General features: G+C 38.5%; 1 protein-coding gene across 1 annotated transcript in view; it reads right to left on the minus strand.

Moving 5' to 3' along the window:
* The window catches only part of Ubr3 (ubiquitin protein ligase E3 component n-recognin 3), a gene marked incomplete at its 5' end in the record, with an annotated part of 256,366 nt that overhangs the window by 14,954 nt on the left and 224,564 nt on the right, over positions 1–16,848 (minus strand). The window contains 3 exon segments of the mRNA XM_045148373.1: positions 2,456–2,580; positions 6,434–6,537; positions 13,815–13,920. Of these exon segments, the coding sequence (XP_045004308.1) occupies positions 2,456–2,580; positions 6,434–6,537; positions 13,815–13,920 (335 nt within the window).

The raw sequence follows: 16,848 nt of genomic DNA on the forward strand, positions 1-16,848 counted from the left end.
AGGGGGTGCACACGTCTGGAGTTCATTTTCAGTGGCTGGAGGCCCTGGCGCGCCCATTCTCTCTTTCTCTATCTGCCTCTCTCTGTCTGTCACTTTCAAATATTTTTTTAAAAAGACCTATGCAGCCTGTTAGAGAAGAAAAGTCATCAATGGTGTTATCTAGGAGTAGACCCTGCAAGCTTTATAGATGGCCAACCAAGCCAAATATACCAACTGGTGCAATGGTGGCTTGTCTGTTATGGGGGAAACCAACTACTCTCTGACTAGATTTGAGGTCTACTCCGTGGGAGGAAATTTTGCCTGGTACTGAAGATCTAATCAAAAGCCTATGGCATGGGAGGTCATAAACCCTGGGAGGAATATTACTACTGTTGTCTGGCTAAATGGGTATATTATGCTCATTAAACTGCCCTACAAATACTTATGTTAATGCTATTCTCACTTTTGATTAGAGGAGCTTACTTTTTAGATAGTAGTGACCACTAGGGTGACTCAAAACTCATCAAAGCCGAGCATGGTGGTGCACATCTTAATTACAGCACTTGGTAGGCCAGGATAGGAGGATCATCAAGTGTTCGAGGCCAGCCTGATACTACAGAATGAGTTCCAGGTCAGCCTTAGCTAGAGTGAGACCCTACTTGAAGAAGAAAAAAAAAAAAAAACAAACAACTCTTCAAAGTGCTGAGAAGTGACAGAGGAGTACTGAGCATTAAATGAGACATATGTGTCACTACCTCCAACGCTCAGGGACCATTGCAGAAGAGGTAGTAGAAAAAAAATTAAGAGCTAAAGGAAAGTGAGGAGTGCTTAAAGTACTGTCTTCCACAAAAAGTGGCCTAGATATTCATGACCTCACAGTGGCTGATGCTACCTACACAAGACTAGCATAGTAGGGTGAAAAATAAATGATGAGAGCCAGGAAAAAAAAAAAATAGATGACATTAAAACAGAAGAGATACTAGCTGGAAAGAAGGGATTCAAGCCAGGCATGGTGGTGCATGCCTTTAATCCCAGCACTTGGTAGGCAGAGGTAGGAGGATCACTGTGAGTTCAAGGCCACCCTGAGACTACATAGTAAATTTCAGGTCAGCCTGAGCTGGAGTGAAACCCTACCTTGAAAAACAAAAACAAAACAAAAAAAAAAAAGTAGGGATTCAGTGGGGAAATTTGGGAGGGAGAAAGGGAAGGTACTAGGAGGGGATTATTATGGTATATTATTTATATTTCTGGAAGTTGTCAATAAAAGTTTAAACAAAAAGAAAAATGGAGCTATAAACATAACACATTCATCACAAAACAATAGAAAAAAATGACCAACAAACCTAAGGCATGTTATTACTTGCAATTGGGAAGTACCAAACCAAAGGAATATCTTATACGCAATGAATATGACAAATCTGAAGCATATGGTAAATATTTACAATGTAAAAAGAGTCTATTGAAAGTGTGTTTACGGGGTTGGAGAGATTGCTTAGCAGTTAATATGCTTGCCTGCGAAGCCTAAGGACCCAGGTTTGTTTCCCCAGTACCCACACAAGCAAGATACACAAGGTGGCACATATATCTGGAGTTTGTTTGCAATGGCTGCAGGCCCTGGCATACCTATTCTCTCCCTCTCCCTCCCTTACTCCCTTGCTCTCTCACTGCTTCTTTCTCTAATAAATAAATACAAAAATTTTTAAAGTGTTAAGGTTTTTCAATTTAGGATTAGTAAACCAAAAGGTCATCTTTAGGCTCTAGTTTGGGGTAGGGACAAAGAAAAAATGAGAGATAAATAAAATACAGAAGTCTGCAAATATTTTATTATTCTGTTTATTACACTGGCACATTTCCAAAAACTTCTCTAAGTTTAAGCCTTACAACAAAGGCCATATAAAAGTGCCCAAATTTAAGTTGATAAAGCTCAAGTTTAGAAACAGATACAGAAGACCTAATTATGCAAGCACACATGTAGAAAAAAATTTTTTTTTACCCTGAAGGTGTTCCATTCTCAATTAAAACAATCTTAGCTTCTTCTGTCTCTCAAATACCTACTCTTGGGCTAGGGATGTAGCTCAGTGCTAGAGCACTGGTTTTGTAAGCATGAGGTCCTGTATTCATCCTTAGCATCACAAAAACAAAAAAATTCACAAAAGCATACAAAGAATACTCTCATTCATTTTTTAAATATATTTTATTTATTTGAGAGAGAGAAAGAGAAAGGGAGGGAGAATGAGTGTGCCAGGGCCTCTAGCCACTGCAAACAAACTCTTGTGCATCTGGCTTACATGGGTCCTGGAGAGTCAAACTGGGATCCTTTGGCTTTGCAGGCAAACATCTTAACCGCTAAGTCATCCCGCCAGCTCTCTCATTCATATCTTCAAGGTAGGATCTCACTATAGCCAAGATATTTGTTCTTATCACATTAAACAAATTCCCCAAAATATTAAATGGCAAATTCAGAAAAGAGACTAACCTTTTTAAGAGCACCAATGTGTTTCCAGGCTGACCTATCTTCTTCACTACATTTAACTGACAGTGCTGCAAGAGCCTGCGTATACAGCAAGGTAAAAAGTACCTTCACAATGCAGGTGAAGTGGTCTGTAAGAGAAAAGGAACATAATTATTCATAGAGAATGCAGCATTCCTGTGTGTGTATATGCTGCGTATGTGCAAACACACGTACGCACACGCCCTAAGTGGGAACGTGTGGCGGCCAGAGGAGAATGTAAAGTGTCCTCCTCTGTAGCATTCATCTGCATGTTTCCTTTCTCTCACTGAACACAGAGCTGCCATTTTCAGTCAGACCAGCTGATTTCTAGTCTCCACTCTCCACAGGACTAGGGTTACAGGTATGAGTCACCATGCCTAGATGTTTACATGGGTGCTGGGAATCGAACTCAGGGCACATTGGTCCCTTTCAGGTCCTCAAGCTTATATGGCAAGCACTCTTACTCAATGAGCCATCTCTCCAACTACATATTTCCTATTTCTTTCAACAAGATGAAATCCTAAATAATAGTTCAAAGGATATAGACATTGATCATCATAAAGGCTTGACTCTAAAATGACACAAGATGTGAGCAAACCTGATTGCTTTATTGGGTAAGGCATGAAAACCTGATGGGAAATCAGAGAAATGAATAAATATTGGATTTTAATCCCAGTACTCGGGAGACAGAGGTAGGAGGATCACCATGAGTTCAAGGCCAGACTGAGACTACAGAGTAAATTCCAGATCACCCTGGATAGAGAAAAACCCTACTTGGAAAAAAACCAAAAAACAACTTTCTCTCTTTTTAAAAAAATTTTATTTGACACACAAAGAGTGAGGGGAGGGAGGGGGAGAGCGAGAGAGAGAATATGGGTGCAACAGGGCCTCCAGCCTCTGCAAACGAGCTCCAGATGTATGCGGCCCCCTGTGCATCTGACTAATGTGGGTCCTGTGGAATTGAACCTGGGTCCTTTGGCTTTGCAGGCAAATGCCTTAAACCACTAAGCCATCCCTTCTGCCAATAACTTTATTTTCTTGACAGTACTTTCACAGAATATTGGCATATTTTGGATCTCAAGTATCTCCCAAAGTTACATATGCAACAGGCTTGGTAATAAACCTGTGGCAGTAGTTGGAGATGGTAGAACCTTGAAGAGGCAAGGCCTTATGGAAATAAATTAGGTCACTGGGATATACCCTTGGGAGGGATGCTGGGACTCTGGCCCCTTCCTTTCTCTTTTCCTGAGCACAATAAAGTAAGCAGTTTCTTCTACCATAGCCTTCCACCATGATGCTCTTCCTTACCACAGACCCCAAAACTGTGAGTCCAAACAATCACAGACTGAAATCTCTCAAACAATAGGCTCTAATAAACCTTTCCTCCTTTTAGGGAACTGAGTATTTGTCAGTGATTGTCAGTGATGGAAAGATGACTAACACTGAAACTCTCCCCATGAATTATTGGCAAAAATGTATCAACCTGGCACATAGCAGGCATTAATCATATTTCTTAAACTAAATTAGGCAATTATTAAGCACTGAATAAATATTTGCTCATAAAATCTGTCCACAAAACTACTCTTTAAATGCTTTATTTTTAAAGCATGCTTACTAACAACATTACAAATTCTTATACATCTGTTCCACTTATTTAATCACTACTAAGTTAAGGAGATCAATTTTCTTGACTTGTTTTACAGCATAATTTTAGGCTCTGTTCCTACTGAATTAAAATCTGTAGATTCAGACTGGAAGGATGGCTTAGTGGTTAAGGCATTTGCCTGCAACGCCCAAGGACCCAGATTCAATTCTCTAGGACCCACATGAGACAGATGCACAAGGGGCACATGTGTCTGGAGTTCGTTTGCAGTGGCTGGAGGCCCTTGAGCGCCCATTCATTCTCTCTCTCTTTCTCTCTCTCTCCCACTTTCTCTGTCAAATAAATAATAAAAATATTAAAATCTTTAAGTTCAAATATTTTAGTTATCTCTTTCTAAAATTAACTTTACCCTTGCTTAAAAGCTAAGAATAATAGTCTCTTTCTAACACTCATATCAGCTGCAGGTCTTAGATACTCAGACAACACTTAATGTACTATTAATTGAAATATTTTTCTTCAGAATAAATACTGATTATGAAAATACAATTCTTTATATATATCAAGTTTATTCCCTTTGAGCTTTTTAGGCTTACATGGTAACTGTCAATCAGTAAAAGGTAGATTTAAATAAGATATTTAAATACTTTTAAAATGTAAAAATGTAAATATTTTAATGTCAAAATGTAATACATCTTGTATAACTACACACCATTCGGAGTAAACCACCATGACCCCTAGATAACTACTTCCTGAAAAATGAGAAATAACCAAAGTCTCAGCACACAAACACACAAACCTAGAAAAGATTAAAATTCTGAAATGAAATTAATTCAATGATAGTATTTCAACATGATCTTTTGTTTCAGGGAGAGGGATTAAGGTAGGGTCTCATTTTAGCCTACGCTGACTTGAGTGCACTATGTAGTCTCAGGCTAGCCTCAAACTCACAGCAATCCTCTTATCCTCCTACCTTAGCCTCCCCAGTGCTTAGATCCTAAAGTCTACAAACACAAATGACTGAATTCACAGACACAACCAACCTCCTCAAAAATACCCTATTCAAAAACTATCTGAAAGCCGGATGTGGTGGCATATACCCTTAGTCCCAGCACTTTGGAGGCAGAGGTAGGAAGATTACCATGAGTTCAAAGCTACCCTGAGACTACACAGTGAATTCCAGGTCATCCTGGGCTACCATGAGACCCAACCTCAAAAGAAAAATCACATTTATGAAGAAGGAAATGAAAAATAAATGTTTATAATTTCTTTTGGGGTGAGAAAAAATTTTCTAGAACTAAATAATGGTTGGTGATGGTCATATAGTATTGTGCCTATACCAAATGCTACTGCAATAATGCACATTAATACTACCAACATAGCATATTTTATATAATTTTATAATTATAAATATTAATTCAAAAATCAAAGCTACTACAAATGTTTACATATTAATGATATTAGTTGACTCTTTACATTTACCCTTTTATAGAGTATTATATCACAATTTTCATGAAATATAATTTCTCTATTGAAAATAAATGTTCCCTTCCTGTCCATACGCAGAAGATTTTCTTAAATGAGCAAGATGAAGTACACACTAAGAATGTCTTCCTCAGGGAGAAGATCTTTACATACCCATAGATATTCATTACATTGTAACTTATAATAACAAAACAATACAAGAACAAGAAAAAATGTCTTTCAAAATAGTAGAATATAATTCTATGAAGACATGGAATAGTAAATAAAACAGTGTTAATGGGGCTGTGGAGATGGCTCAACAATTAAGGTGCTTGCCTATAAAGCTGAATGACTTGGGTTTGATTCTATATTACCCACACGAAGCCAGAAGTGGCACATGCACCTGGAGTTCACTTGCAGCAGCTGGAGGCCCTGAAGGCCCATTCTCCTCTCTGTCTGTCTCTGTTCTCCCTCCTTCTCTCCCTCTCTCTCTCTCTCTCTCTCCCCCCTCCCCCCTTACTTGTAAATAAATAAATAAATAAATATTTTTTTTTAAAAAAAAAAACAGTCTTAACATCAGAGTTGTTAATACAATTTTAGAATTGAACACTAGCTTTAAGTGACAGGATTTCATACTTTTAATAGCTCCAATCAGCAGACTCACAGTTAACAACAGTATACACACAGACTGAGAAGACCCATTAAAACTGACACTTTTGTTTTCACTTTGTCACTTCACATTTTAAAAACAAAGGTTTTCAGAGTGTCTCCCCCATGTATTTGCCTTGTACTGACTAAAAAGCTGAAAAATTTCCAATAGACTGAATGCTCTATTTCTCCCTATAATGTTCAGAACAGTTAAAACATAATCTAAGCAACTGAATTTAAAGAACTACTACCTTTGCATAAAGGTTGAGGCATCATTAAAATCTGGATGAGCAAAAGGGATGTCACATCATGATAAAGAATTGGAACTTCAGGCTGCTGCTCTTCATTGCCTGGCCTAAAAGAAAAGGACAGAATCACTTTCAAAAGTATGGTATAGTTTTTCTAATTATGTCTAGAAAACAGAAATAAAATCTTCATAAGTAGTAAGTCACAAAATAACTGGAGGTCATATTTTTTTTTTACTAAAACTATGATTATTTAGGAAACATATATTTATTTTTTCTGATTTTAAAATTACACAAAAGTTCTAGCAGTTCTAGCAAGTCTTTTTTTTTTTTTTTTTTTTTTGGTTTTTCGAGGTAGGATCTCACTCTGGTCCAGGCTGACCTGGAATTAACTCTGTAGTCTCAGGGTGGCCTTAAACTCACGGCGATCCTCCTACCTCTGCCTCCCGAGTGCTGGGATTAAAGGCGTGCGCCACCACACCCGGCTAGCAAGTCTTAATAGAAGTAAACAAGTATGCTACATTAATATGATTACAAATCTTTCTGATGTCTTAAGTTTTAGAAATTAAATAAGGCATTAAGTAGGACATTTTGCTTTAATATAAATGATATGAATCATAGGATATTTACTATCACAAATTAAGCACAAAAGAATAAATGTCCACATTATATAAAAATACAGCTATCACTGGGCATGGTGGAGCATGCCTTTAATCCCAGCGCTCAGGAGGCAGAGGTAGGAGGATTGCTGTGAGTTCGAGGCCACCTGAGACTATATAGTGGGTTCCAGGTCAGCTTGGGCTTGAGTGAGACCCTACCTCAAAACAACAACAACAACAACAACAAAACACAGCTATAGTTTATAAATCGAGTCACATTAAGAAGACCTTGTTATCTCTTACTAAAAAGTACTTAACCAGGCATAGTGGCACACACCTTTAATCCCAGCACTCAGGAGGCAGAGATAGGAGGATCACCATGAGTTCGAGGCCACCCTGAGAATATGTAGTGAATTCCAAGTCAGCCTGGTCTAGAGTGAGACCCTACCTTGAAAAATGAAAGGAAGGAAGGGAGGGAGGGAGGAAAAGAGGGAGGGAGAAGAAAAGAAAGAAAGAAAGAAAGAAAGAAAGAAAGAAAGAAAGAAAGAAAGAAAGAAAGAAAGAAAGAAAGAAAGAAAGAGGGAAGAAAGTATTTTCAACTTTATGACTAGCATAAAACTCAACTAAAATCTTTAACACATGATCATTTTCAAAAATGGATAATAAAAACAAAACTTTAAAATACTATAACAAATAGGGCAGCAAGTCCTAGTAATGTGCAATATTATAAAAAATATAAATATGAAGTACAGCTTATTCTAAAATAATTTGGCACTTTTAGGTTAGTTTGTGTGTACATGTGATGGGTGCTAGAGCCTAGAACATCACACATGCCAGACAAGTACTCTAACACAGAAGAAAAGGGGAGATCAGAAGGGAAGAATAGAAAATGCAGGGCACCATTTGATTATTCAAATCCTTTATGTAAAATGTTTCCATATGATCCATTGATAATGATCTCCTAACTATAGAATTTAGTGGACATTTCTAAATTCTCATCTTACTGACCCTTGACTTCAGATATACCTAAACACTGCTGCCTAGAAATTTTTATTCTTATCTAACACTGCAGGTGAAAATAAGTTACAAGTACGCTACATTTATGTGCGTGTGTGTGTGTATCTCATTCCACAAGAAAACTCTCAGAAGAAAATAGAGGTAGGCACTGCAAATCTTAAGAGTAGGAGCAGACTGTACTACTAGTTATAAAAGTGCATGTTATAAACCGGGTTTGGTGGCGCACACCTTTAATCCCAGCACTCGAGAGGGAGGCAAAGGTAGGAGGATCGCCGTGAGTTCAAGGCTACCCTGAGACTCCATAGTGAATTCCAGGTCAGCCTGGGCTAGAGTGAGACTCTACCTCAAAAAAACCAAAAAAAAAAAAAAAAAAAAAGTGCACGTCAGGGCTGGAGAGATGGCTTAGCGGTTAAGTGCTTGCCTGTGAAGCCTAAGGACCCTGGTTCGAGGCTTGATTCTCCAGGACCCACATTAGCCAGATGCACAAGGGGGTGTATATGTCTGGAGTTCGTTTGCAGTGGCTGGAGGCCCTGGCGAGCCCATTCTCCCCCTCCCCCGCCCCGCCTCTATCTCTCTGTCTGTTGTTCTCAAATAAGTAATAAAAATAAAACAAAAAAAAAAAAGCACACATCAGATCTTGGATAGGATGAAGATTTTAAGTATGAAAGCAATAAAAAAATTAAGAAAAAGTCTGAATTGTCCACATAAGAATTTCAGATTTTAAGATGTCAGCACAGTAAAGAGCAAACATACTTTGGGGCAAAGTTTGGACAACCAGGACAAAAAAAAAAGTAAATCAGACTTGTAGTTCCTGACCCAACAATGACAAAATAAAATTTAGCATCTTAAACCATAAGGAATCATTCATACTTAAAAAATATATAATTTTAAAAACTAAGATGCCAAAATAAAAACAGGTCCCAGAAAAATAATTCATAAAGAGCATGTTCAGCCAGACGTGGGATGTACACCCTTAACCCTTCAGCTTTAAGAAGCTGAAGCAGGAGGACTATGAGTTTGAGGGCAGATGAGGCTCCACTGTGAGACTCTGACTGAAAAAGAAATGAAAGGGTAAAAAGCATAAATAAATAGCTAATAAATTTTAAAATAGAAAATATCACCAGAAATCATATTTGCCAAAATCAGTTTAAGTAAAAGTATTCAAGACTGAGAGAAATGATGACCCTCTTATATTGCCAGTAGAAGTCTATGTAGTTTTATACCGGGCATGGTGGTGCACACCTTTAATCCCAACACTTGGGAGACAGAGGTAGGAACACCATGAGTTTGAGGCCACCCCTGAGATTACATGTCATCTTGAGTCAGAATGAGACCCTACTTCGAAAAAAAAAAAAGTTTATATATACATACATACATACATACATACATGTATCTGCATTTAGTAATACTTCTCTCACTTTTGGTTAAAGAAGATCTCTTTTCAGATGGCAATGACTACTGGGGAGAACCAAAAATCGTCAAAATGCTGAGAAGTGACAGTTGAGTGCACACCACTAAATGAGACATCTCTCATTGATTTCATGATGTGTTAAATGGTTGTTCATCACTCTGGTGGCAAATGTTGACACCTGAGAGAGCTCTGTGGGGGTAAGGGACATATAAGAATCTCCCTATGTTGGGCTGGAGAGATGACTCAGAAGTTAAGATACTTGCCCATAAAGCCTAAGACCCAGGTTCAATTCACCAGTACCCATTAGCCAGCTATCCAAGGGGGTGCCTGCATCTAGAGTTCGTTTGCAGTGTCTAGAGGCCCTGGAGTGCTCCTTCTCATTGTCTGTCTCTCTCCTTGAAAATAAATTAAAAAATATTTTTTAAAACTCTGTATGTCCTCTAAACCTACTCTTTACAAAGGTCTATAGGACTGCCATGAGTTTGAGACTAGGGAACAGAGTGAGGTCCAGATCAGCCTGGGCTATAGTAAAACCCTGTTGGAGGGGGAAGGGAGGGGAGGGAAAAGAAGGGGAGAAGAATGAGAGGAAGAGGAGGGGTGGGGAGGGGAGAAGAAAGGAGGGGAAGGGAAGGGAGGGGAAAGGGGAGGAAAGGTCTTTAAGTAGAATACAATTGAAAGAAGTAATTTTCCCATTTAAAAATTCCTCAGTTATTAACACAATGATATTAAAATGACATTAAAAAATAAATAAATATTCGTTATTTAAAATGACATTAAAAGGGCTGGAGAGATGGATTAGTGGTGAAGGAGCTTGCCTGCAAAGACAAAGGACCCAGGTTCAATTCCCTAGTACCCATGTGAGCCAGATATACAAGGTGGTACATGCATCTGGAGTTCATTTGCAATGGTTTAGAGGCCCTGGCAAACCCATTCGCTCTCTTTTTTTTCTCTCTCCCAAATAAATAAAAATAACATATTTTTTAATATGTTATTTTTATTAACATATTTCTTAATATGTTATTTTAATTTAATTATTTGAGAGATAGAGAGGGGCAGATAGAGACAAAAAAAAAAAAAAAAAAAAAAAAAAAAAGGCGCGCCAGGGCCTGCAGCCATTGCAAACGAACTCCAGATTCATGTGCTACCTTGTGCATCTAGCTAATGTGGGTCCTAGGGAATTGAACTTGGATCCTTTGGCTTTGAAGAAAGGGTCTTAACTGCTAAGCCATTTCTCCAGCCCCAACATATTTTAATAAAATGACATTAAGCCAGATGTGGTGGCACATGCCTTAATCCCAGCACTTGGGAGGCAGGGGTAGGAGGATCACTGTGAGTTTGAGGCCACCCTGAGACTGCAGAGTGAATTCCAGGTCAACCTGGGTTAGAATGATAACCTACCTTGAATCCCTGACCCCCAACCCCCTGACAAAAAAGACATTAAAAATAAAAAAAAACCAAAAGTACTGGCATATGCTTTTAATCCTGGTACTGGGAGACAGAGGTAGGAAGGGTGCTGTGAGTTCAAGGCCAGCCTGAGTCTACATAGTGAATTCCAGGCCAGCCTGGGATAGAGCAAGATCTCGAAAAAACAAAAACAAAAACACAAGGGAAATAATTTTAATTAGGTCTTCAGAATGAAAGTATACATCTATTTACCTCACTAGACACAGATGTTTGATAGTTATATGTATTTGAATTCATTATTGAGATTTTACTTCATACAATGTTTATTTTTTGTGTCTATGTGTTGTATACATGCTATGGGTGGGCATGTGTGGAGGTCAGAGGACCACGCAGTGGGTGTCAGTCCTCTCGTTCTGAGACAGAATTTCTCTTGTAGTTGTTTTCCTGCTGCACAGGCCAGGCTGGCTGGCCCATGAGCTTTAGCATTCTCCTATTACCTTAGTGCACTGGTATTGTAGATGCATGCACCTCTTAGCATCTGGCTTTTATGTGGGTGCTGGGGAATTGAATTCAGGTGGGCAGCATTGCAAGCAAGCACCTTTAACCATTGCATCATCTTCCCAGCTCCTAGAACATGTTTTACATAATAAAAATATCAATGAGGCAAATATTTATTTATCTTTTGGTTTTCCAGGTAGGGTCTTAACCTAGCCCAGGTTGACCTGGAATTCACTCTTAGTCTCCAGATGGCCTCAAACTCATGGTGATCCTCCTACCTCTGCCTCCCGGGGACTGGGATTAAAGGCAGGTGCCACTAAGCACAGCTTTAAATATTTTTTATTTAACATTTTAACATACTTAGTATCTTTAAATGTTGAGGTAAAAATGAGTCAAACTATAAACAAAACTAATGGTATGACACAGGAAAGTTACTTAAACATGGGTTTTTCACTTTACATTCCAGTGCTCTGTGTGTGTGTGTGTGTGTGTGTGTGTGTGTGTGTGTGTAGTAAGAACAATGAGAACTTGTAGGTAGTAGTAATAATAGTAGTTAAAACAAATAGGGGTAGTGATGCAAATGAGTAATTGTGTTAAAATGAAAGACAAAGGTTTTCAGAATAAACAAGATGCAAAGACAATGGGGCTGAGGAGATGGCTCAATGGGCAAAGTACTTGCGGCACAAGCATAAGGACCTGAGTGCAAATTCCCAGCACTCTGATGGCATGTACCTATAATACCAGCACGAGAGGGGGAGGGAGGTGGAAGGATCCCTGGGATGTGCTGGTAGCTAGTTGAGCCCAACTGGCTAGCTGCAAATTCAGAGAGAGACCCTGTCTTGAAAAAAATAAGGAGGGAGAATGGTTGAGGAAGGCACATGCACACTCTCCCAAAAGGATGCACATAACAAAAATGTTACAACAATAGAAATGTTGCAATCTCTCTGGAAGTGTTTCAAATAAAGAGTTAAAATTGGAAAAAAAAAAAAAGTTGCAATCTTACAGTCTATGCTTGAAGTGTGGTGGCACACCTTTAATCCCAGCACTTGGGAAGCAGAGGTAAGAGATTGCTGTGAGTTCAAGGCCAGCCCAAAACTACAGAGTGAGTTCCACGTGAGCCTGGGCTAGAGTGTGACCCTACCTCGGCCTGGAGTGGCAGGTGGCAACAGGAGGGGAGGGAGGAAGGGATAGTCTATGCTTGAGTAAGAAAATTTCTCTCTCTCAAATAAATAAATAGAATTAAAAAAAAAAAAGAAATTCCAGTGAGAACTCAAGATCCTTCAAAAAAAAAATTGGTAGGTAGATACAGATGACAATAAATGGACAGATGATGGCAGACAAATAAGACAGACAGGAATGGCCTACAAACAATAGTAACCTAGTAGCTTATATTGCTCCCCTAGTACACAGGCTGGTTTCTACACATCATTTGCCATTGAAGGGAATTATGTACAGCCATCCATGAATGATTCCACGGACAGTGAAATATGTTCAAGATGATCACTATCAGAAAATAAAAGTATTATGAAAGACTACTTAACTCATGTCAAAAGTGCAAATAGCCAAACTGGAAGGATTCTCACTAACCTAAAAGGGAACAATTTTCATTGAAAAGAATGACTGAAATGGAATGAAATGTACCAAATACATCCATGAAATTATAAAATAAATAAGTAACTACAATTTATTGATCACTACTGAAAGTTGCTGGGACATCAACTTGTTACTTTCAAAATTTATAAATCAAGAAAGAACAAAGCAGTTATCCTGTTCTAAGCTATACTTCAGAGTCAATAAACAGATGATATAAATAAAACTCTCTTTATAAAAGCTATCCTGCTAATAAATCAGGACGGATTTTTTTCAATTAATATTTTGTAGCACCTAATGAAAGAATGAATTTAGCAAGGATCATCAGGGGTTGCTAAATCATGAGGCAAAAACTAATGTGGAAGTTTACAGGCAGGGGGAGAGGAAGTTAGATGAACCTACTAATCAATTCTAACATTAAAAAGGAAAACCTGACAGTACACACCTCCAATTTCAATATTTGATCTGCATAAAAGCCAATGGATTTTTTTTTCTTTTCCTTCCTTCCTTCCTTCCTTTCTTTCTTTCTTTCTTTTTTTTTTTCTTGCCCAGGCTGACCTGGAATTCACTAGGTAGTCTCAGGGTGGCCTCAAACTCAGAGTGATTCTCCTACCTTTGCCTTCCCCTTGGATTAAAGGCCATGCACCACCATGCCCGGACCCCCATGGATTCTTTAAAAGATCTTATCAGTTGGTAGCAATTTTTGCATTATTTTTACAAGACAAAATGGTAAGTTATTTTGAATTTTTATTATACATTTACATGTTTTGTAAGTACAATGTACTCAGAAATTTCAATCCTAATTTTAAATTTAACTACCATGTTTCAAAAAGAGTTTTAACTGACTTAAAGTTTCAGTAATACTTACTGTAAGCTTCTATCTTCTACCAAGTGGGTGAGCTTCTTCCAGGGGTTATACTCAGAGTCAATGGTATACAGCCGCATGTGCAAGGCCAACACATGGAAGAGCTGGTCTGAATAACAAAACACAACGAGAATATATATATAATTCTTTCACAACAAAATGTTCTCTAAAGTTCTACTTATTAGCCAGGCGTGGTGGCACACGCCTTTAATTACAGCACTCAGGAGGCAGAGGTAGAGTTGTGAGTTCGAGGCCATAGCTCTTTTCAATTGTCCAACTGATGATAAAAAGGGGAACACAATTCTTCTTCCCAGCCTAAGTAGTTCTACAAAGGGAATAGAAAAACTGGTTCTTCCAGGTTAGCCTGGACTAGAGTTGAGACCCTACCTCGAAACGCACCCCCCCACAAAAAAAAAAAAAAAGCCCTGGTCCTTACGACTCTTAATTTTCTCCTTACTCTAGAGGCCACACTCCATGAATCTGGGTCTTATTTAAACAGAAGCTGGTAATGGAAGTGGTGGGCTAGATTGTGATCTCATGCAAAATAAAAGTGTTTCTCTGCCCTAAGGCCAAGAAAGATCTGTAGATTCTTATTCCCTGACAGCAAAAGTTATTATATTTGGTACTAACTTCTGGACTATTCAAATTAAAAATGGAGAAAAACCATGTCCACAAATCACAGAGCCTTCAGAAAAACTTAAGGACTAGTTAGAGCAACATCTCTAATTCAAAATTTCATATCACAATCTTATCACTAAACCCCAAATTAGCAATGTGTTCTGTTCACAGCAATAAACTACATGATGGGAAAAAGTCCCATTCTCTCCTCATAACTTCATTTCTTAACTGGTCAATAGAATGTTGATTAAATGCCCTTTAAAAAAAATACAGTGGGACAACGCATGGTTTACAATCCCCATCAGGATGACCTGTACCCCCAGTGAGGAGGGTCCCTTGGGAAAAGGGGCAGGGATGAGGGAAAGGATGGTACCAACATATGCTGTTAACACACTAAGTATGTCCATAATAAAAATAAAATATTAGAAAATACAGTGGGAGCTGGGCATGGTGGCACATGCTTTTAATCCCAGCACTCAGGAGGCTGAGGTAGGAGGATCACCATTAGTTTGAGGCCAGCCTGAGACTACATAGTGAATTCCAGGTCAGCCTGTGCTAGAGCAAACGCTACCTCAAAAAAACAAAAAATAAAAATACTCCCATTTAAATAGTGAAATCCTACGCCCCTTTGATGATATGGGAGGTGGTTTTAGGGGGTAGTTAGGTCATAAGGGCAGAAAACTCATCAATGGCATTTATAAAAAGAGACTCCAAGATGGGTGTGGTGGTGTACAAAGAAGCAGAGGTAGGAGGATCACCATAAGTTTGAAGGCACCCTGAGACTACATAGTGAATTCCAGGTTAGCCTGGGCTACAGAGAGACTCTACCTTGATAAGGGGGGGGGGGGGGGAAGAGGTAGAAGACTCCAAAGGAATTCTTTCTCCTTCTACCACATGAGGTTATAGTGACGGCTATCTATAAGAAAGTAGATTCATACCAATCAATCTGCTAGTGCTTTTACCCCAGACTTTCAGAAATATGAGAACTTTCTACTAGGTACAAACTATCTACTAATTGGTATTTTTCCATTGCTAAGTGGGCTAGGACAAAATGCAAGATAAAAATTAACTGTTCCTTGGTTCTATCGCCTTACTAAATACCCATTTTTTTTAATAGTGCTGCATCCTAATAGAAAGAGTAATACCAAGACATATGATGACTTGTACATATGACAGTAATTCCATAGTATTATGAGGAACAGAATCAAAGAGGTTAAATAAGTTGTCCTAAACCATTTGTCCACTAGTACAAAATGGAGTGAGGGCTAAACCCCAGTACTTTGTACTGTCTCACTAGCACTCTAGACATTGCACCAATCTTTACTATCCTCATACCAAGTCCTTTGCCAAACACTGAAACAATTCAAGCACAGAAGAACAGAACAGTGGGTACTGATGCCTAAGCTAGATGACCTCTCGATAACTTTTAGCTCAGAGACTCTGATTCTATTTAGTATGCAACTTCACTGACAGCAAAATATAAAACAACAACAAAAGTATCAAAACAACCACTATCTCTTCCTCCCTACCTCCCTCTTCCCTCCCTCCTTTTGTTTTCACTATGTAGCCCAGAAAGGTCTCAAACAGATCCTCTTATCAGTTTATTATATAGCACAGTATCTCTATTAACAGTAACAATATACAAGGACTTTATAGGCAACGTAATTATCTTTATTAAAAGATTTTCTTAGCCGGGTGTGGTGGCGCACACCTTTAATCTCAGCATAGGGAGGCAGAAGTAGGAGGATTGCTATGGGTTTGAGGCCACCCTGGGACTACATAATGAATTCCAGGTCAGCCTGAGCTACAGTGAAACCCTACCTCAACAAAAGAAAAAAAGATTTTCTAAATCAACTCAATGTAAAATTCTTTTGAAAATTTGAGAGTTTTGTTTGTTTTTATTTTTTCAAGGTAAGATCTTGCTCTAGCCCAGGCTGACCTGAACTAAGTAATCTCAGGCTGGCCTTGAACTCACAGGAGTCCTCCTACTTCTGCCTCCCAAGTGCTAGGATTAAAGGTGTACAACCATCACGCCCAGCTTGGATATGTTTTTTTGTACCTGAGAATAATGTATTTCAAAAGTTTAGAATTAATGTAAAACTGAACTAGTACGACATCTATGTAACTGAGCAATCTTAGTAAAAAAAGAATTTTGTCAATATAGTTCTAAATATAAAATTAACAGCCAGGCATGGTGGCACACTCCTTTAATTCCAGTAATCAGAAGGCAGAGACAGGAGAATCACTGTGAGTTTGAGGCCAGGCTGGGACTATAGTGAGTTCCAGGTCAGCCTGGGCTAAAGTTAGACCCTACCTCAAAAATAAAAAAAACAACAAATTATATATATATATATACACACACACACACACACACATAATTAGCCATTAAAATATCTGTTACTATCAAAACTAAACTTAT

This window comes from Jaculus jaculus, chromosome 4 (genome assembly GCF_020740685.1).
Source record: "Jaculus jaculus isolate mJacJac1 chromosome 4, mJacJac1.mat.Y.cur, whole genome shotgun sequence".
NCBI lineage: Eukaryota > Metazoa > Chordata > Mammalia > Rodentia > Dipodidae > Jaculus > Jaculus jaculus.